The sequence below is a fragment of the Papio anubis genome, chromosome 6 (genome assembly GCF_008728515.1).
Source record: "Papio anubis isolate 15944 chromosome 6, Panubis1.0, whole genome shotgun sequence".
NCBI lineage: Eukaryota > Metazoa > Chordata > Mammalia > Primates > Cercopithecidae > Papio > Papio anubis.
In genome coordinates, this window is record NC_044981.1 from 1,556,828 (window position 1) to 1,578,267 (window position 21,440).

Here is a 21,440-nt window from a genome sequence, read left to right on the forward strand (position 1 = left end):
TCAGTCTGAGTGTCTTCTTTATATCTTCCTTCTACTTAACTTTCTTAACATACAAAATTAGTTTCTAAGAATTAGTTTAACATCTCTACTGCTAATTCTAACATCTGTTATCAGTTCTGGGTTGATTTTGATTGGTTCTTCTTCTCTTGTTTAGGGGACATATTTTCCTGGTTCTTTGCAAGCTTGGTAATTTTTTTATTGGATGCTGTAAATTGTGAAATTTATCTTGTGGGGCAGTAGATATTTTTATATGACTGTACATACTCTTGAACTTTGTTTCCGGGACACAGTTATGTTACTTGGAGGCAGTGGTCCTTTTGGGTCTTCCTCTCGTGATTTGTTAGGTAGATGTGGAGCAGTCAGTGCCCCTTTTAGGGCTAATAAATCCCTAATACAGAGGCAAGATCCTTCTGAACACTCTAACCAATGCTCTGTGGATTTTAATCTTCTCCAGTCTGGCTGGTGGAAACAGGCAACCTTCCCAGCCCTGTGTGTTCCCTCTAATCTTTTTGGGTGGTTCTTCTGCAGCCGTAGCTTGTTTCCTCCTGTGCTGATCAGCACTCCCCTGGCTGCTCCAGGGGCGCCTCTGCAGACCTCTGGAGTTCTCTGTGCGATTCTCCCCACCCTCTGCCCTGTGTTCTCTCACCAGTCCGGCTGCCCTGACCTCTGTCCTCTAAGCTTAGGGGACTTGCTGGGCGCTGCCCGATTCTTTTCCCCATGCTGCATCCTGCTCATTCTCCCAGCAGTGGGCTGGGGTAGTCGAAGGGCTCACCTCGTTTGTTTCCTGTATCTCAGAGGTTACTGTCCTCTGTTGCCTGATATCAAGTGTGTACTAAAAAACATATTTCTATATATTTTGTTGTTGTTGTTGTTGTTTTGTCTTTTGGGCAGGAGGGCAAATCTGTCCCTCCCTGTTACTCCATCTTGGCTGGAACTGGCTGTCTTAATGCTAGTGTTTAGTATCACTCAGTGTGGCCATCAACTTGGCGAGGGTTGACTTTGGATTACTTTTTCTTATTTCAGGAAAATAAAATGGCAGAGATAAAGTTCTGTTACTAGCAAGCACAGCTACTAGTTTGTTTTCTCTATTATCATTTACTGAGCACGTACTATGTACCCTCCAAGTAGGCCGTGCTTTATGTACATTTTCTTATTGTAATCTTTCTAACAAACTTATAAAATAAATACTAGGATTTTTATTTTATATAAGAGGAAACTGAAACTTAGAGAGTCAAATAACTTGCCCAAGGTTATACAACTAGCAGGTGACAGGGCTGAGTTGAAACCAAGTTTCTCCAATTCCAAAGACTGTGCTTTTATTCACTGCACTTCTGAATGCACTACAGAGAAGATCCTGGGTCCCCAAAATGTGTCTGAACAATGGTAGCATTGTTGAAATACACAATTCTCTGATGACTTGACAAAGCATAATGATGCCAATTACTCTTTTACTGATTCTCCTATGCTACGGATTGTAAGAGGTACTATTATTTTATCTGTCTGTAAGAAGGGAAAAAATCTGCCCACTAAACCATGGCATAGTGTTTTAGATGCCATTAATTTTAGAGTGGATCTCAATTTTAGGGTTGTTAAAAAGGAAACAATATGCATATTAAGATCAATAAAATGATACAGTATCATGTACTGGGTACCTATTACGTACTGTTGTTGCTTTTGATTCTTTCAACAACCCTGAAAGGCAGCCACTGTGGTGTGTATTTACGAAAGTAGAAACTGAGGCTCAGGCTCATGGGTAGGTGACACATCTAAGGTCACACTGTGGTAAACGGCAGTGCCAGGCTTTTGCTATTTCTTATATGCTTGTAAAAAAATCAGTCCTATTAAAATCAAACATATGCTTTTAATGGCATGTCAAGCCCATGTGTGTACATACACATGTCTGCACACATGTATATTCCTAGGTGCTCCCTGGGAGTTATATTTGCTTTAGTAGGATAGCAAGAGGTGGAAATAGGATAAATGAGTGTTGGCAGAATGAAATTTCTCATCTGCCCAGAATCTAGTGAATCAACAATTATGTCATGAAGGTTACATAAACTTAGAAAAAGCTTATGGTATTTACTGCAGCAATAGCCAAATTTTAAACTAGGACATACATCTGTTGAAATGAAAAGTATCTATTACTTTTATAGATTCCTATCGAGTTTGAGTGCATTAAGACCCAAAGCCAGCTCTGCTTTGGGAATGTCTTTGTCTAACGCTCTTCGAATCAGGAATGCTTCCTCACAATACTATAGAGCGGGGTGCCATTTCAAGTAGAATTTCTTTCTGTTTTCTTGTTAATTCTGTATCTCTATAGTGTAAAAAACAGAGAACAGAGTCATACTTCTATGAGCAAAAAAAAATAAAAATAAAAATAAAAAAAAACCAACAACAACAAACTTCCCTGAGGATAAAAGTGTGAGGATGGTCATTTACTTGGATTGACAAATGCAGCCCATGACGGTGTCCGGGAAAGCTCATTAGGTGATGTGGAGAATCCTGAAGAATCTGGCTACTATTTAAGATCCTTATTTCTGATATGAGTTAGAAATCTCTACTGTGAGTGAATCTTACATTCGGAGTCTTCTGTAAAATCTGAACCAATGAATAGCATTGAAACAGTAGAATGAAATTCAACGATCTTTGAGGCCTCACATCAGTAATACCCTCTACAAAATCATAGTTATCTTAATGCAAAGACTGCTATAATCCTGGCCTTGCAATGCACTATTTTTCATATGAAAGGTTCAACTGTGTGTCCTATTTCAGAAGAGGAAGGGGTGACAGTGACATACAGGGCACAGATTTTCTGAATGTTATATTGGTAATCATAGAGGGCTCTCTCATGCAGCAGTAGATAATGTCTAACAGGCCAGTCCTTTCTCAACATCAGCATCAGCATGTGGCCATGACAAATGAAGTCTGGCAGCAGCTCTTGGCAGAATCCTTCAAGTTGCAAGCAGAAGATGTGTGCTTTTCCCTGCAAGGTCCCTGTGTGCAGGGACACTGCCCTGTCACTCGGAGGTTCTGGCACCGCCTCTTCAGAGTCCCACGGGTTTTTCCAGTGACTCGGCCCTGAGAACGAACAGTGCTGAGATGAAGCCTGTGGCTCCATGAGCAACTGCCAGAAAGCAATCACAACCAACCTTCCTAACCCCTTCCTTCCTTCCTTCCTTCCTTCCTTCCTTCCTTCCTTCCTTCCTTCCTTCCTTCCTTCCTTCCTTCCTTCCTTCCTTCCTTCCTTCCTTCCTTCCTCCCTCCCTCCCTCCCTCCCTCCCTCCCTCTCTCCCTCCCTCTTCTTTTTTTAAGTTTTAGCTTTGATGACAAAAACAATGCTGGAGGGAGTGAGGGCACCAGGTGAACCCACATGGACCAGCTTTGACGATGAAGCTATAGGCAGCCAAGTCAACGCACACACAGAGAAAATGGAAAAGAACAGAAAGGCAGGAGCAGAAACAAAAACATGCAGGAGGGTGATTCTGTTCCATGATCTTGGCTCAGGGCTCCAGGGTTCCTAATGTTTCAGCAAAAAGAAAATCACTGTAATGAAATGTAATGAGACCCTTTGACACTGAGGAAGTGACAGCTCAGGCCTGGCCTACCACACACCTATCATCTGTGACTTGCAACAGAACGTTTCCCAAAGAGCGCAGTCCTCCCTGAGCAAAATGGCTAGGGCCTGCGCCGTGATTTGCTGCTCTGGAACGGGACACACGTGTTGCTAATCCTTGTAAAACCAGCTGAAGAACCATTTTCCTCCTGAGAATTTTCTTCTGTTCACTGCTAATTTTGGCTACTTTAGTTGCTTTGTTTCTCCTCCACTTAAGTAAATATTCCTCAAGTTGATGTGCCAAACCTTTCTTTTGGAATAACAGAAGGTTTAACACATGTATGCTCATAGGGACAGCGCTTTCACAGGTTACCAACAGCTTCATAAACATCATTTCTATTTCTCCTCAAGACAAGCTAAGGCAGAAGGTAAGGCAGGCATTATTATGTCCATGGCACCGATGGGGAAAGTGAGGCTCAGAGGAGTTAAAAGGTGACTTGATACAAGTCATAGAGCCAGGATCTGGAAGAAGCAGCAGCAAAGTCCAGGCGTCCTGATCCAAGCTAGGTCCACTGCCTTCCAGTCTGGAGAGGCTTCATCTCCACTAGAGGAAGAGACGTGAGTGGCTGGAAAAACTCATGGACAGAGCCTCCAGTTTAGTGCTCTTCAGAGTCACATGGTAAAACAACGAGTGTTTGGCTGTGGTTCTGCCACTTTTACCATCTGTGACCCTGGGGTAAACAATGGCATCTTTACGCATATGTTTGTGAAAGATGGAAATGATGATAATTAGCTGATTGGGCTGCAGTGAGAAGAAAATAGGCTGGTACATGGATGATGCAGAGAAGTGTGTCTGTCACATTGTAGAAACCCCACAGCGCACGTGTTACTTCAGACAGTGGCAGCTGTTTGGCTGTGTGAGCACAAATGCCACAAGTGGGCATGTTTAAGGTGGATGTGATTCCTACGTATGCCTCCTGAGGAACAATTAACATCCCTAAATATTGTTGCAGTGCTTTGATGGCAGGTGTTCCCCAAACTCTAAGTGTCCTGTGGAACCCTGGGGCAACACACTTACAGCCTTTCCAATAGGGCCTCCTCCGAGCCAGACACCAGCAATGCAGACAAAGCATTTGGGAAGCTGGATCACTCGTGTAGGTGGCCAATTCAGCCCAGTTTGCCCAGGACTCTCTCAGTTTCAGCATGAATAGCCCTGTGCCCCAGGGCACACTGGGACAGCTGGTCACCCTCTCAATCATAGAGTCTAGGCTGGTAACAAAATTAAAAAGCTAGAAACCTATTTCTCATAAGCTATTCCTTAATACAAAACAATGCAAAAACCTTGGAGTGCTGCAGCCTCATGTTCTGAACCAGTGGTTCTCAAAGTACGGTCCCCAAACCAGGCCAGCAGCATCCGTGTCCCATGAGAGCTTGCTAGAAAAACAAATTCTGGGCACCATGCACACCTCATAAGCCAGAAACTGTGGGGATGAGGCCTAGGAATCTGGGTTTGAACAGGCCTTCTGGGTGTTTCTGGTGCTTGTGCGCCTCTGAGAACCCCTGGTCCAGACCACAAGTAGAAGTCAGACTAGATGACAAGGAGAATTAAAACAATGCAGGCTCACAAGAGGAAACTTTCTTCCTTTGTCATGATCACCTCTATTTTGGATTGCTCAAACTGAACAGGGAAAATATGATGAAAGCACTTCCTCCTCTCTCGTTCCATGGGAATCCAGTATGGCTGCAGACGATGAAGGGTCAAGTATCTCCGAAAAGCAACATACTGACAAGAAAGGCATCTTTAGGGGCAAGTCAAGCATATCATTTCATCTGTGGCCACATGTGAATGCTAGCTATGCATGTGTTCTACAAAGCAAAGAGCAGACAAAGAGGAACGCCGCCCAACCTCCCAATACCAGAGTCTCACTTCCTCTCCTCAGCTGGCGCTCTGGGGCCGGACTCCAGTAATAACAGCCTCCTGGGGAGATTAAAGCCCTGGCAAGCACCGTTTATCCTGGTGAATGTATACTTCAGCTTTGTGTGTATCTGTACATATACATACACTGCAGTATTTATAGCTGGTATACATGTGAGGTAGCGCTGGAGACAAGGCCTGGAATGGGTGCACAACACCGATGACGTTGGAACCAAGATCTTTTAAATGCAAACTTGGTTTCCCTGAACTGTCCTCCACCCGTGTGGTCCAAACACATGCTCAGGTGTTCCAGGAAGAACACCCTCCTCCCTGCAAACAGGGTCAGAGTCTTTCTTCTGCTTCCAGAAAGAGTTGAGTATTTTGTGGTGGCTTCTTTCATCTCTGGGGATTTTGCTTATTAGAAAAATACACAGAATCGCCGATCTCGCGAGTAAGGAAAGGAGATGGCCGGGAGATGAGCTGAGTCAGGACCGCCGCTGTAAGTCAAGTCTACAATGTCGGTATTGAGGTGGAAAAGCAATCAGCCCAGCACGGCCCACTCTGAGAAGTCAGGCATGGGGGCTTCCGGCCCCAGCTCCCACGTGTGCACGACCCTGGACAGAGGGCGGCCTCCAGCGGTGGTGCTGCTCAGTGGCACACTGGGGCCTGGTTTCCCTTTTTTTTTTTTTTTTTTTTTTTGTGGGGGCACCTATTTCCTCAGGAAGGAGCAGGTAAGTTCTTCCTTCGGCTTATGAACACTTTCTTGTCACCTGGCCAAATGAAATTCCAACAATACTCTGAATAGGCAGTGCCACTTCACAGCAGACATTCACAACAAGCCACAGTCATGGAGTGGTCAAAACTCCCAATCTCCATTTTCATGCAAAGCTGAATGGGCAGCTCAGACCTTTAAAAATGTCATGAACACATAGGCCCTCTTAGTCTCTGTCTACTTGACAAGAGCTCTTAGTGTCCATGTGTGATTGAACAGCACATGCCCACACTGTGGAGTGAGGGGCTGCCACAGCCACACGGTGTAGCCTTCTGTCCCCCATGGAGGCACCGGTCGGAGGAGAGACACAAGACAGAGAGGAAGACTGTACATCAGGCTGGGGAGATGAGCCTGAGGGTTTATGTTTTGAGGATGCAAAGAAAAGAAGAAAACTAAGGAAGATGGGGGTAGGGAGGAACAACAAGCTGGATGAGGGGCGGAGGAGGGACGTACAGGAGACAGGGCCTGGGGCAGCCAGGAGAGGCCTAACTGTGGAGGTTGCTGAGTGGCTGGAGGGGAGAGGCTGGAGCCAGCCCAGCCTAACAAATTACCACCGGTGTGGGGGTTTAAAACAATACATGTTGATCCTCTTACAGTTCTGGGTGTGGGCAGGGCTGCTCCCTCCAGAGGCTCCCAGAAAGAACCCGTTCCCTTGCCTTGTCCAGCTTCTAGAGGCGCCTGCACCCCTTGGCTCACAGCCCCTTTCTCGAATCACCCTTACCCCGCTTCGTCTTCACTGCTCCTTTTCTGACTCTGACCCTCCTGCCTGCCTTTCTCCTATATGGACCTTGTGGTTACCATTAGGGCGCCCTGGAAAATCCAGGACCATCTCCAGACCCTTCACTCAATCCCATTTGCAAAGTCTCTGGACTATCATATAAGGTGACACAGCCACGTGTTCTAGAATTAGCATGGGGACTTCCTTCGGGGTGGGGACATTCTCCTGTGTGCCACAGAGATTAGGACGGCAGCACGCCATCTGCTGTGGCTCCTCCCTGGCACAGCTAAGGGCAACACACAGCCCCCCATGCAGAGGCAGCTGGCCTAAGCCCTGGGGCTCAGCATCTCACCCACGCTCTGCAGGCCCAGGTGAGGAGAGCAGCAGCTCACACGTGCACAAGGTGAACATTCTGCAGAAGTGAGAGATCTTTGCATTCTTTTTCTATAAAAGAACCTCCCCCCAACACCGAGGTGTATGAGCTCCCACAAAAGTTGAATCTGTCCCTGCTAACTCATTTTGTCCATCTATTCAAAGTGCAGGGAAAGGGACATTTCTTTAAGGAAAAGTCTTCATGCTTCTTCTAATTTATCTGTGTATGAGAATTTTTAAAAGTATTATTAGAAAACCTCTCACCTTTATTCTCAATTACACTGCGAAAGTTTTCATTTTTACTCTGGATTTTAAAATATGCTTGTGGGGAAGAAATCTACAATCCCTTAATTCCATTTTCATATAGTCACAAAATCATCAGAAGAAAATGGAATTTTCTGTTCAGATTAAATAGAGCTCCTCAGTACCACTGAAAGCAGGAGGGAAGGGAGAGCCTGGGGCGAGTTTCATAGACTCTAAATTACTAGCTTCTGCAAATCATTAGTTTCTCCCTTGGGAGAAGAGAAGAGCTACAGTCTTCTGGTTCCGAGGCACTGTCAACGGGGTCAGGAGCTGCACGGCCACATGTACATTCTAGTGGGCAGCGAAAACAGGATGAACCCAAGTCTGCCTGGCTCCTGGGACACTGATTTGAGAAGAGAGATGGCAACGCGGCACAACAGCATGATTTTGATGTCTTTTGTCTAGTGATGTCCTATGTGGTGACAAGAAAGAAAACTGCAGGTGCCAGTGCACCTCGCGCTGTCCCTCCTCGGGCCCGGCACTGGGACTTGAGGCTGAGCCGTCCACCTCCACCAAGAACAGGAATGCCTGACGTGACCCTCAAAGGACGTCGCAGCCCCAGTTCTGGAAATCCGAGACCCTAACTGTGCTTTAACAGATGACTGACAAATAAGTGGCAGGAGTCTGACCCCCTCTGAAGGGTCAGTCATGACTTATCCTATTCATAAATCATAACAGCGAAGTGCAAAGCCCCAGGAAGCCACCTCAGGCTGGAGATGCCACCAGGGTAACAAACCAGGGACTCTTTAAAAGTCTGGGTTCAGGAATCTTTAGGTAATTAACTGTAAAATGACTAGATACCCCCCTCCCATATTTACAGTGCATGCCTTTGCTGAACCCGTTTTTCCCTCCTTCGTTTCTTCCTGTCTCCCTGCCTCTCCCTCCCTTCCCTTAGCGTGGAGTCCATCAATCCGTCCAAAGGGATAAACTTTATTGGTGTTAAGCTTTCATTTACAAATAACCAACTGACCCCAATTCTACACATAAATGGCACTTATTGTTTAAAAAACACAGGCTATGTTTCTTTCATTGTTCACTGTTTCATGATGTATACACGTTTTCTCCCCACAGAGAATAAAATAATGACCAAAGTTCTGTCCATCAACCCAATGTCTCCGCAGTGTCTTTCCACCCTCGTTAAACACGCCTGCCTACGTGTTTTCAGAACACATGACCCGCATCTACTCTGACACTTTCCCGTTCATCAACAGAGCAACTTCATTCCTTAATTAGGGCAGTGTTTGAGCTTAAAGACAAGTCTGTACAACTGAAAGAAAAAGAAAAGAAAAGATGCATATTCAAATTTTTGAGAGAGTAAAATCATGGTCTGTGATGACAAAACTAAAAATAATTTATTACATTTTATTTTCTAATGTTAATCCATTAAATCTAAGGTCACTGGGGCAGAGGTCTTATTTTCAAATAATATATATTTATTATAAGTAATAAATAAATTTATTTATAAATTCTTCCTTTCCATACCTCTATGAATGTGCCTATTTCTGTAAGTTTAAAGTAAGTTCCTTACAACTAATTATTTTTGTTTACTGATGACAGGTATGACAATTTTATTTGGAGGGAAACATGTTCTGATTCAAAGAGAAGTAATTCTTCCAAAGTAGCTGAAAGCTGATTCACAACACAGGAGTTTGCCTTTTACAGGCAGACATGATGTTATGAAATGTCAGATGGCCAACATTTCTGAGATGGGGGTGTGTGAGAGATTCTTCTCAAATGACGCGTGCCTCTCTTGGGTATTATCGAGCTTGAAACTGGAATGCCCCCTTTAAGACAAGGAAAATGTAGAAGAAAGACGCCACAACGCCACACAGTCAGAGCCGGCGGTTTTCTCAGCAATGCCTGATGCAAGCTCGAGTTCTGATGGCAGTAGCTGGACTCGGACTCTTTGTAAAGGTGCAGCTTAACTCAGGCACTGCTAGAGCCTTGGAGAGAATTACAGACGTTTAGAGCGGCAGGAATGCCTGATATGGCTCCCTGGTTCGAGTCAGGGCAGAGATAAAGCAGCACACACTTTAGTCAGAGCATAGCCTGGCCTAAAACATGAGATGTTAAAACTTGTATTCTGCTCTCTCACCCACAGTCTTGATTAAAAATACTCTTTGCCCATTCAAGAGCTTGATGTGCAGGACCCTTTCCTGATAGCACTGATTCTGGCTCTGTTTAATAATTTCACTGTATGTGGGAGGAGTAGTTAGGAGGGCAGAGAAAGCAGCACTAAAAAGATCCACACTTGCTATGACTGAAGCTCGTTCCATAGGGAAGGTGACAGAGATGTCTTGGAGAGAAGCCACCACGTGTGTTGTCCCTCTGCGGGTCCTCCAGCTGTGGTGGCACGAATACTATTGTTGAGAAGGGCGGTGGCCACCTGTGGGGAACCCTGAGGAGGCCTTAAGAGCTTCAGCAGGAAGCTTTCTGCAAGGTTTCAGGCCGATGCATTTCAGCCATCAGCACTCAGGGTCTTGGGGCTCCGGACTGGACAGCAGAGAATGTCTGCCTCACTGCCCATCTGGTGACCCTAACCTCAGTCTGGGGAAATCACTTCTCTATGAAAGCTAACCTTGGCCCTGTGACAGCTCCGCCCAACCCTCGCTAAGATGAGGGCCAATACATGGTGTTGACTTACGATTGCTGGGTTTTGTGTCCCAGATCCTAAGCCACTGAACCAGAGTCCACGTAAGCAGAGATGAGTTGAAGTGCGAAACAAAACCCATGCCCTGAGATCCAGCTGCAGTAGCACCTTTTGGGGAAGCTGAGATCTTTCTTAAGCACAACGAGGACAGACACATGCAGTGGGTTGCTTGGTGTTGACAACTCCTGAGTGAGACGGAGGAGTTCCTGCATGCTGGCTACGTGGGCACAGGGCATGGCAGGGAAAAGTGAGCTGGGGTAAGCGGGGTGTGCTCACTTTGTTCTCTCTCTCTCCCTCCTCCGTCCCTGCCTCCACCCCTCTGGCTCTTGCTCTTCCTCAGGGAGAGCAGATGTTTTAACTGATAGTTTGTAAATATTCTTAAGGCAGACAGTTGCTACCTGACTTCACCTTTCTTATCTCCAGTTCCACCCGAAAGTGGTGACACAACATATCCAAACATGCCTTGTCATACCAAAGAGGAGTCTGTGCCTCAGCTAGTTAGAGACTTTCATTCAAACAAATTTTTTTAAGTGGCTTTTGCATACCGCTTTTTCTGTGCTGGGTGGAAGTCCATTCAAAGCTACTTTGTATAAATGAAGAAATGCAATCCTCTTCCCTACTCCCCAGTGAAGCTGTGGGGCAGCATGCTGGCCACTGTGCCTGGACGCGCCTGCTGGCATCTGTCGACGTGTCCTGCCCCACAGCTGCCAGGTGCACCGTGGGGACATCATTCACCTCCTGAGCATCACACTGGTGTGAAAGCAGCCCGGGGCTGAGCTGCACTTGAGGACCCCATGACACAGGCTTGGTCCACACTCAGCTCACCAGTGGCTGCAGTGCCAAGGCCTTTTCCATGTGTAGCACTGTGAAGTTGTATTTTTCCCACAACTTGATTTTTAGATCTATGTTTTAGACTTAATCATATTTCTCTTTCTTTTTTTCTTTCACCTTTGGCATTAGCTTCTTGTAAAAATGGATTTAAGAACATTGTCCTTGCAAACCAGAGTATGTGTTTCTGAAAGTCTGTGCACCCTGACTTCCTAAGGCTCATTCATCACCCATCATTTGTCTGCCACAGTGACAGGCACGAGGCAGACACAACAGCAAGACAAGACCCGGTTCTTGACTCCAACAAGTTAACGTTTTTGCTAAGGGGACAAGATCAACACTGATGATACGAGTCAACAACACAAGGTTGTCTCCAGGCTGACCTGGGGATGCTGGCCGTAAATATAATAGAGCCATCAGAAGGAGACAGAGGACCGCAGGGGTGGGGGCAGCCTGAATAAAGCCACTGAGATTCAAGGCAGGGTGAGTGTGGGGGTGAAGGCTGCCCTGCCTGAAGAATCCACAGGAAATCAGGCTCTGGACATTCTGAGGCTGGCAGAGTGGCGTGGGCTTCATGGAGTGGGCAACAGAGGGCCACTGAGGGTAAGTGAGCAAGAGTGTGTCTGTGAGGAAGGAAGGTTGGTACGGGATGAGGAAGGAAGGTCGGTACGGGAGTACCATTCAGGATGGTCTGTTGGAAAAAAAGGAGGAAATCAGCAAGACCAACTAGAAAGAAACTTCAAAAAAATTAAAGGAACACCCCAGAAAGGAAGAGGGCCATGACAGGTGGCTGGAGAGCATGAAAATACTGTGTTGTGATGTCACGGAAACGAGTAAACGAGAAAGTGCATGGGCGGTGACATAGTGTCCGTGTATGTCATTACTCAGTGGGTGCTGCTCCTGAGCATGAGTGTCCCGTGTATCTGAACTCGGTGAGTGCTCACGCTCCTGAACATAGTATCCCGATGTATATCGATTACTCAGTGAGTTAACAGGCTCCTGAGGCATGGTGTCGTGTAGTGTCCCACGAATGTATATCACGAACTCAGTAGTGCTCACTCCTGAGCATAGTATCCAGTAATATATCTGTTATTACTCAGTGATACTCAACTCTAAAACGCAAATGTCCGATGTGTGATGTCGATGTATCTGAACTCAGTGAAGTGCTTCATCCCTGAAACATAGTGTCTGTGTGTATCTGTGCTCAATGAGGTGCTCACTCCTGAGCATGGTGTCCCGTGTATGTCTGAACTCGGTGAGTGCTCACTCCCTGAGCATAGTATCCCGTTATCACGTGCTCAGTGAGTGCTGTCCTGACGTGGGTGGTGTGGTTGATAAGATACTTCGAGACTCGGTGTTTCATCCCTCAAGCCTTACGTGTCCGTGTGCCCATCGGTATAGTGGGTGCTCATCACCGGGCGTGGTGTCCGTTGTGCGGATAGAACGGGGATGCTGGCTCCTGAAACATAGTGTCCCGTGTAATATGTACTCAGCGAGTGCTCACTCCTGAGCATAGTGTCCCGTGTGCAATAGAACTCAGTGAGTGCTTTCGCTCTGAGCATGGTGTCGTGTGTCCAATATGTGCTCATGAGTGCTCGCTCCCTGAAACCCATGAGTGTCGTGTAAATCACAGAACTCATGAGGGTGCTCCACCTTAAAGTGTCCCATCATCATAAATAATATTACTCATGGAAGTCTCCTCCTGAAACAGAGTGTCCGTGTGTATCTACAGACTCGGTGAGTGCTTTTAAAACTCCTGAGCATAGTGTCCCGTGTGTGTGTACTCTGTGAGGTACTCCTCCCTGAGCATAGTGTCCGTGTGCTCTGAACTCAGCGAGTACTGCAGCTCCTGAGCATAGTGTCCCATGTGTAAATATATACTCAGCGAGAGTGCTCACTCTGAGCAGACATACAGTGTGTAATCTGAACTCAGTGAGTGCAAGCTCCTGAGCATGAGGTCACGTTGTTGTCATCTGGGAGCTTGAGTGCTGGCTCTCCTGAGCATGGTGTCGATGTGTAATATGTACTCGTGGGGTGCTCTATGGGCCTCGTGTGCCGTGTATAATCACCGGGCTCGGTGAGTGCCAAATATGGGCATAGTGTCCCGTGTGTATCTGAACTCAGTGAGTGCTCACTCCCTGAGCATAGTGTCCCGTGTGTCATCTGAACTCGAGAGTGAGTGCTCACTCCTGAGCATGAGCCTCCCCGTATATCGTACTCAGTGGTGGCTGTCCTGAGCTTACTCCGTCATCCCATCATCCACAGAAACTCAATTGAGAGTACTCTATCTGACCAAAATGTCCAAGATGTCATGCATCAGTCTCAAGTGGTCCCTGCTCCTGAGCATAATTAATCCGTGTGTATCTGTGAACTCGAGTGAGTGCTCCTCCTGAGCATAGTATCCCGTGTATCATTACTCAGTGAGTGCTCGCTCCTGAGCATAGTGTCCCATGTGTAGTGTCCGGTGTGTATCTGAACTCAGTGAGTGCTCACTCCTGAGCATGAGTATCCCGTGTGTATCACGTGCTCAGCGGTGCTCACTCCTGAGCATAGTGTCCCGATAGTATCCCGTATTATATCCCAAGAACTCAAATGGTGCTGGCTCCTGAGCTTGCATAGTGTCCCGTGTGTATCACGTACTCAGCGGTACTCACGCTCCACCAGTGCCGAAGTCATCGTGTGTAATACGGAGCTCGGTGAGTGCTCGCTCCTGAGCATAATTGTCGATCAATGTGTCGTGCTCAGTGAGTGCTGCGGCTCCTGAGCGTCCATGCGTGCTCATCACGAACTCGGTGGTAACCTGAGCATAGTATCCGTGTGTATCATTGTGCTCGGTGAGTGCTCACTCCGACATGTCGATGTGTAGTCGTGTAATACAGACTCAGTGGTGCCTCTGAAACGCAAATGTCCCGGTAATGTAATATGCTGCATAATTTCCTCCCTGGCATAGTGTCCCGTGTATCTGAACTCGAAGTGAGTGCGGCTCCCTGAAGCGCATATTATGTGTAACCGCTCAGCGAGTGCTCACTCCTGAGCATAGTGTCCCGTGTGTATCTGAACTCGGTGAGTGCTGGCTCCCTGAGCATAGTGTCCCGTGTTATATGCCTCAGCGGGGGCGCTCACTCCTGAGCATAAAGGTAATCCCGGTGTGTATCAGAACTCAGTGAGTGCTGCAGCTCCTGAGCATAGTGTCCCACGTGTATGTCGCCGCGCTCGGCGGTGCTCGCTCCTGAGCATAGTGTCCCGTGTGTAATCTGAACTCGAAAGCGGTGCTTTCGGCTCCTGGTATGAATACCGTAGTATAATATCTTGCTGGCGGGGTGCTCGCTCCTGGGCAGGGTTGATGGGTTGTGATGCTGGACTTCGGTTGAGTTGGCGTGCTGGGCATGGTTATTAAGGTGATGCGGGGCTCGGTGAGTGCTGGAAACCACCAGGCATGGTGTCCGTGTGTGTAGCGCCGGTGCTCATCGCAGGCATGGTGATAGATAGCCTTATCTGAACTCAGTGATACTCGCTCCTGAGCACCGTATCCGTCATGCCATCTGAACTCAGTGAGTGCTCGCTCCTGAGCATAGTGTCCCGTGTGTAATATGTACTCAGCGAGTGCTCACTCCTGAGCATAGTGTCCCGTGTGTAATACGAACTCAGCGAGTGCTCGCTCCTGAGCATAGTGTCCCGTGTGTAGTGTCCCGTGTGTAATACGAACTCAGTGAGTGCTCACTCCTGAACTTCCGTTGCTGTGGCTATTTTCATGTGTGAGAAGAGAAATATGTAAATTGGAAGTAACAAACACAGTCCCTGCCTGCGTGGAGCTTGCTTTGTGGATTAATATTAAGGCCATGTGGCTATAACAGCTTTTGTTCTATTGTTTTGGCGGCAAGGGGGTGGGGGCGGGGGTTCAAGTACGTATTTGTTCTTCCTCAAAAGTACCTTTGAACCTGAATCATTGAATGGTTGTGTTATTAAAGCATTTAATAGTGACACTCATGTTTAAAATGCTGAACAAAGCCTAGGTGGAATTTCCTACCTCAGTAACTTTTGATGGTGAGATACTGGTTCTATAGATAATTATTAAATACCACTACACAACAAAGTGATGACTGCTGAACACTTTGACCAGAGAATATCGATAGCTTACTACATGTCAGGCAAGGCACTGGGGATACAAATGGAACAAAACACTTTCCCTATACTTAAAGAGCCAGCAAGACAGTGGTAGAAATAGACACATAAACCATCGGAATACAGGTGCACAGAGCCTGTCCAAAGCCTCCGGAGAGCTTGGAGTTGAGATGTTTTGGCTTGTGGAGACATGAGGTGACAGGCGCAGCACACACAGGTGGACATTTGCCCTGTACTGCCAGGACAGGCTGAGTTAGGCTTGTCTTGGTGCTGCCTCTGTCCCCTGCCCCTTGTATTCTCAACAGACAAGTGGTAAGTTTGTAGTTAGTTACCCTAATCCCATCTTTCTGAGCAGCCCCAGCAACATCTGGCCAGCACACCATAATCAAACGCGAATATTCCTTCAGCAAAACGTAGGAACAGTTACACTACGTAATAAAAGACAGACTAGATAATTAGTCTTGTGTCAGGTCGGGTCAGATTTTGTGCCGAATGGGTTTTACGGGAAGTTTTGATTCTCCCTGAGCTCTTTGGAGTTTGGAATCCTGGATAATGGACTGTGCGTGGTGTGGGGCCGTAAGTGTGGGTGTCCGTGGGAACAGAAGAGGGAACGCCTAGCTCACTCCTGGGAAGTTGGAGGAGTTTCCAGAGGAAGTTCCAGTAAACCTGAGACCCGAGGGAGGAGGAGAGGTAGCTTCAGGAGAGCTTGGGAACTGGGGAGGGCGGGAATGACCATCAGGTTGCAGTCCTGGGAGGCGGCTGGGCACCCAGTGATCCAGGGCTAGACCCACACAGCAATGAGAACGGGGGGCGGCGCGGCAGGAAGGCCCTTGCAAGAACAGGTGCATCTGGGGGGCATGAAGCCCTGAAGAACACAGTCAGATGTGTGCGGTGCTCTGGCAGCATCGCAGCTGATGATTCTGAGGGGAGGTGGTGGGCAGGCGTTGAGGCAGGAATACAACAAGTAAGCCATGAAGACAGGCATTCCAGAGACAGAGGCACAGGCGTGGTGACTGATCAGAGGTGGGGGCAGCAAGGGAAACAGGGGAGTCAAGGGAAGCGTCCATGCTGTTCTGCCTACGTGTTCTAACCTGAGGCCTGTGGAAAATACTTGTCTCCTCTCTCACGCGTTTCTTTATTCTAACTGATGAGAACGAGGCTGAGGTCTGACTAACATGCTTCGCCGCTGTTTTCTTCTGGTTGTAAAGTCACACATGTTCACTTCACTAATGAACATTTGGAAAACACCAACCAGCGGAGGAGAGCCCCTCGCAGGCCCCTCATGAAGACACCACTGCTGTTAACAGTTCTGCTGGAACGAGGCTGGGAGCACGAGGCGTCCACAGCACGTGGCTGATTCCCAGCTTTTGCTCGCCTGTGTATAGCTTTTCTTATACGGTTGTGATCATACTGTCTGTGTACTTTTTATGCTTCTTTTTTCACCCAGCATTTTATCCCGGACACTTTCCTGAGCTACTCCATAGTCTGAATGGACACGGATTTTAATGGATTTGCTGCATGATGGCATTTGGAAGGACTGTACTCAATTATCCCCTACAGTTGGACACTATGCTGTCGAACAGATCTCTAAACCTGAAGGAAACTGCTTTAAAGGCCTACTCTCATGGCAGTATTTTCGGGAAGGCAAGGAAGCATTTGGCATCTCATACTGGTTCCTAGCTTACAGCCTTCCGAAGTCTCTTGCTGTCAACTGAACTGGGCATGGAAAATGTATAACTGGTAGTTTGTGGATAACAGAGTAGTATTTTAGCAGTTAAGTGAATCTCAAGTTTCAGTGCCTCTCAAATGTTGCTTACCCAAAACTTTAATATTAGTATTGGTTGTGAATAGAAGGAATTAAAATTACATCTCCATTGTGCCCACCAGAACCACGTCTCTGCTAACCATACTTTTTAATGTGACTTTAAGGAAGCAAAACCAAGTCATAAGGTTTTGAGGTCAAAATGTGAGCTGAAAATATTCTGATTTTTAAAAATATCTATCTGTTCATCCATCTACCTATGTATTGCTTAGAAATACTTCTCGGTCTCACAGAAGGCAGAGGAAAGGCTTTAGTGATAGACTGAACAGCCACACAGTTGAGAGAAGTAATCACAGGACACTCTCTCAAAGGCCCTGTTCCAGAGCCCTCTCATCCACGGCGTTGTCCAGGGTGAGGAACCAGACGGAGGCGTGCTCCCCGCCTTCCTCCTCCCAGGCAGCCTGGCGTGGCCCACCACACACAGGCCTGGGAGGGGCTCTGCCAGCCCCTGGCCTTCCCCACTCACCCACTCTTCTGAAAGACACATGTGAGCAGCACCCGGATTTGGAACTTGGACTGTGCACTTGCACTGAAAGCAATTTTATATATGGTAACTAGATGCAGTTAAATATTTTTATTAGTATTTTAGGTATGTTATGGGGAAAACAGGCTTGTGTTGGCAGGGCTGGGGCCCTCATAACATTTAAAACATGCTTTCTGGGAGAAACAGGTTTTCAAGTACCGAATCTGTTACTGCACTGAAGACTTCACAAACTAGGCTACATCCTTACTATTCACATGTATTATTAAACATTTTCTGAAGTAAGGTAATGTATAAATAAATGAAATACAAATAAAGAAACACATACAGCGCTCATCCGGTTTCAATGGCATAGAAAGGAAATATCCAGAAGCATCAAGTGGGAAAGGTGCTTGTCCACACACCCTCCTGGGGCTCTGAGGGCCATAAAGAATGAGCCATTTGCTCACCATCCACAGAAAAGCGTGAAACAAAATGCGGCATCTGTGTATATCTCAAAGTCAGGGAAGGAAACAACTCGAAGGCTGTAACTTTTCCGACACTTGAGACGTCACTCCTTTGCAAGGCAGCATTCCCAGCAGGCAGCGAAGCGTGTTTGGAGAAGCCGGAGGGCAGGTGAGGAGTGGAGGGAAGGCGGGTAGGGGGCTTGCGTTCGAAACCACCTCTGAAGGTGTTGTCAGTACAGCAACAGCAACTAGGACAAACATGCCACACGGTGGGTCCAAGTCTGAACTGCGCGGGGACAAGTCAGTCATTGCGCCATCGAGGATGGTGTAGCTCCAAAGAATGGATCAGGGCAAGAACCCCACTACCTCAGATAACTGGTGGATTAAATGGTTTAGATCTTGGGAAAAGCAGGTTTGGGTTTTCCTCAAACCATGCCTATTATAAACTACTGGTAGAATATTCCTTGGAAATAAAAATCTCACAGTCTATTCTGAGAACTCCAAGGGCACAGGAAAGAAAGGCCAGTGACTGCCGGGGGCCTTCTGGGCCTTGCTGGCATTCCTTTGAGCACTGCTACCTGAAACAGCAAAAGGCCGACTGGGGTCACGTCCCTGTGTGCTGCATCCCACAGCTTTGGGTTTTAAATGTAAAAAAGAAGCACCTTTACGTGGTAAGTAAGTGTGTGCCAGTCACACACTGAAAGGACAAAAAGCCATTGTCAGGCACTGTAGTGATAGGTTCAGCTGGGCCCTGACCCTTCCTACCCCCAGAAAATCCCTCAAAGCCTTCATGCCCGGTGCCTGTGTCGCTGGCTAAGAGGGTGCAGCTGTCTGATGTCCCCTGATTGCCTGAGAACCGTGTACACTGCCTCAACTCCAGAGGTAGGCGTGACAGGTATGTCCCCTGAATGCACAGCAGGTCTCTGACTGCTGGTTTATAGATTCAGGCCATTAAGTCGGTGCAAATACACCCACTGCAGCCCTGAGAAAAGGCAGGAGACGTGTCCACAGAACCAGAGTGCCAGCCACGCTTGTAGTGCTGCTGCTGAGGGGCCTGGCTAGAAAGTGCAGACAGCAGCTGTCCTTGGAGGCCAAGGTGCAGAAGGGCAAAGTTTTTGGGTGATCCAGTGCACGTGATCTGGGAGGAAAGTGGGGGAGGCTTCATGGGGTAGCACGGCCTGGAAACTGGTGGTGACACTACACACAGCGTGACCTTGGGCAAGTCACTCAGCTTCCTGGTGGCCCAATTTCCTCATCTGACATGACGACAGTGAAGATCACGTTCCCTGAGCAGCTGGAGGAAGTGACAATGAGGCTCTGTGCTGGAGAAGCCACTGTGGCAAAGGCCAACATCTCAGAGGTGACGTGTTGCCTGGCCCCCAGGACCAGGAGAAGCCCTCGATGCTTGGAGCTGATTGTCACAGATGGAAGGAGAAGTGGACAAGTAACGTGGATGGGCCTTGGCTCCTCTGTTCCCCAAGGCATGAACCCACTTCTCTGGCTACCCTTACGTGGCTATTTAGACTACTGCTTACGTGAGAGTAAATGCAAAAAGAGGAATTTATTGAGAATTAATGCTGTAACTAGGATTTAGAGATGGGACTGACAGTTATGTTTCAAAACCAGAGCTTGAAGTTTGGGGAGAAAACAAATGTCTCTTCTCTCAACGAATACAGTCCTTTGGTTGGGCTAAACCTGCCTGGCTCAACTGGGGCAGGCTATCCATGGAGGAAGAGTTTTTGCCTCATGCAGCAGCTTTTGGCTTGACTGCAGAATTATTTCTGGAAATGGTCAATAAAAATTACATATGTATGTAAACCGATAACATAAAACCCCAAACCATACAAGTATACTTAATATAAATGACTTTGGATCTTTAAAAATGGTTTTTATTCTGCTGAAGTCCCTGAAGTCAAAGCCCGTGCTACAGCTGGACGCTTCCCAGGAATCACCGCTTGTCAACACCGCTGCTGCAGAGGAAGGCTGTTTACCTCCACGCTGCCTGTCAAGCTGACGTTGTCTCTAAATGCTCTGCTTTTTAGTACCAGCCTCCACCAGACCGGGAAAAACATTTGTATATGTGTATATTCCCCAGAAGCTTAACCACATTCCTGCTGAGAACACAGCAGATCTATTCATCAACGTGGTAAAGAAACCAATCACACCGATTGATCAGATGCCTAAAACAGCTGGCTCATTTTCTTTTCCAGGATTTTCTTTCCCACATGTCTGCGGCATTCATTTAGTCACTAAACCCTGAGCAGCCACCTGCTCTGTACCTGCTGTGGTATAGCCAGGTTGTGGTCAGATGTCATAGAGCTTCCGCCTACCAGAGAACTATGTAGGGGCAGTGCCCTCTGGGGCTTCACCAAAACCCACCAAAACACACGTCTGCCCTGACGTGGCAGATACACTTTTGAGGGTCCCCTTGGGAATGGTCACCCTGGACCTGGCGCTCTCCGAGGATGGGGTCAGGGAAGCCGAGACTATCTAGGCACAAAAATCTTGACGTCTACATTTCTATCATCAATTTAACTTCAATGGGTAAATGATCTCATGATACTGCCAAGCTCAATGTCCACGCCCTAAGCACACCTTGCCTTGGGGGGTGGGGGTGTGAATGGCTCTTATGTTCTCTTGGGGACAGGGCACGTGAAGCTCTTTCAAAGCACCCGTGTGAGTTTGTGGAGGGTTTAATGACAGACTTGTGAAGGGGTTGACTACACATCATCAGAAATTATACCAATGGCAGTTTTACTCACTTGAAATGAGTATTTAGAAAACATGTGCCCCTATGAAAGGATGTGCCAAGTCAAGCAAAAACTTGGGGCTGGAGAAGAAAGGAGCCGGACTTGGCAGTTCCGCTTTGTTTTCTCCGCACGGACAGCTGGACGGGCACAATTCCCTACAACTACATACATGACGTTGTATTCTGAGCATTTTCCCCCGGGGGGAATCAGCTTTTATCGAATTCTTCAAGAGATGAATGAAACCAATAAGGTTAGGGACAAGTGAACTGTGTGCATCACTCCCGGACTGCAGCCCAGGGCACAGCTGCCCCACTTACCGAGGCTCGGCCAGCCTCAGAGCTGGCTGCCTCAGGATCCCTGCAGAGTCCTACGTTTCCAGGGTCCGCTGCTCAACTGGTTTGAGGATGAACCCTGGAGGACTGTATTTTTAACAGCTTTCTGGATGAGTCTCATGTACCAGGCTTAAGTACCATGGACTAGGGGAGACACCCTTGATTAAGGATGCCTGCAACTTTGCTTAAAGTAGTAGCATTACCCAAGTGTTCTTAAAGAGGCAACCTGAGAAGAAACGGGTTGCCTCTTTAAGAACACTTGGGTAACCCACACATCCACAACAGCTCTGATGCTTACAGGCAAAATGAAACACATGGGTGGGAAATCGATGTAGAAACTCATTTTGCCACTGTCTGCACTGAATCTGTGCATTTG

At 47.3% G+C, this 21,440-nt stretch overlaps 1 protein-coding gene across 3 annotated transcripts in view; it reads right to left on the reverse strand.

The window, feature by feature from the left end:
• The window catches only part of GMDS (GDP-mannose 4,6-dehydratase), a 637,149-nt gene that overhangs the window by 80,623 nt on the left and 535,086 nt on the right, over positions 1–21,440 (reverse strand). Inside the window, exon 10 of one of the 3 annotated variants that reach the window (XM_009204344.4) lies at positions 14,658–19,763. The exons of the other annotated variants lie outside the window; for them this stretch is intronic. Coding sequence (XP_009202608.1) covers positions 19,758–19,763 — 6 coding nt within the window. The 3' untranslated portion in view covers positions 14,658–19,757. Of the gene's footprint in view, positions 1–14,657; positions 19,764–21,440 lie in introns of those variants that run through there. 3 annotated transcript variants of the gene reach the window in all.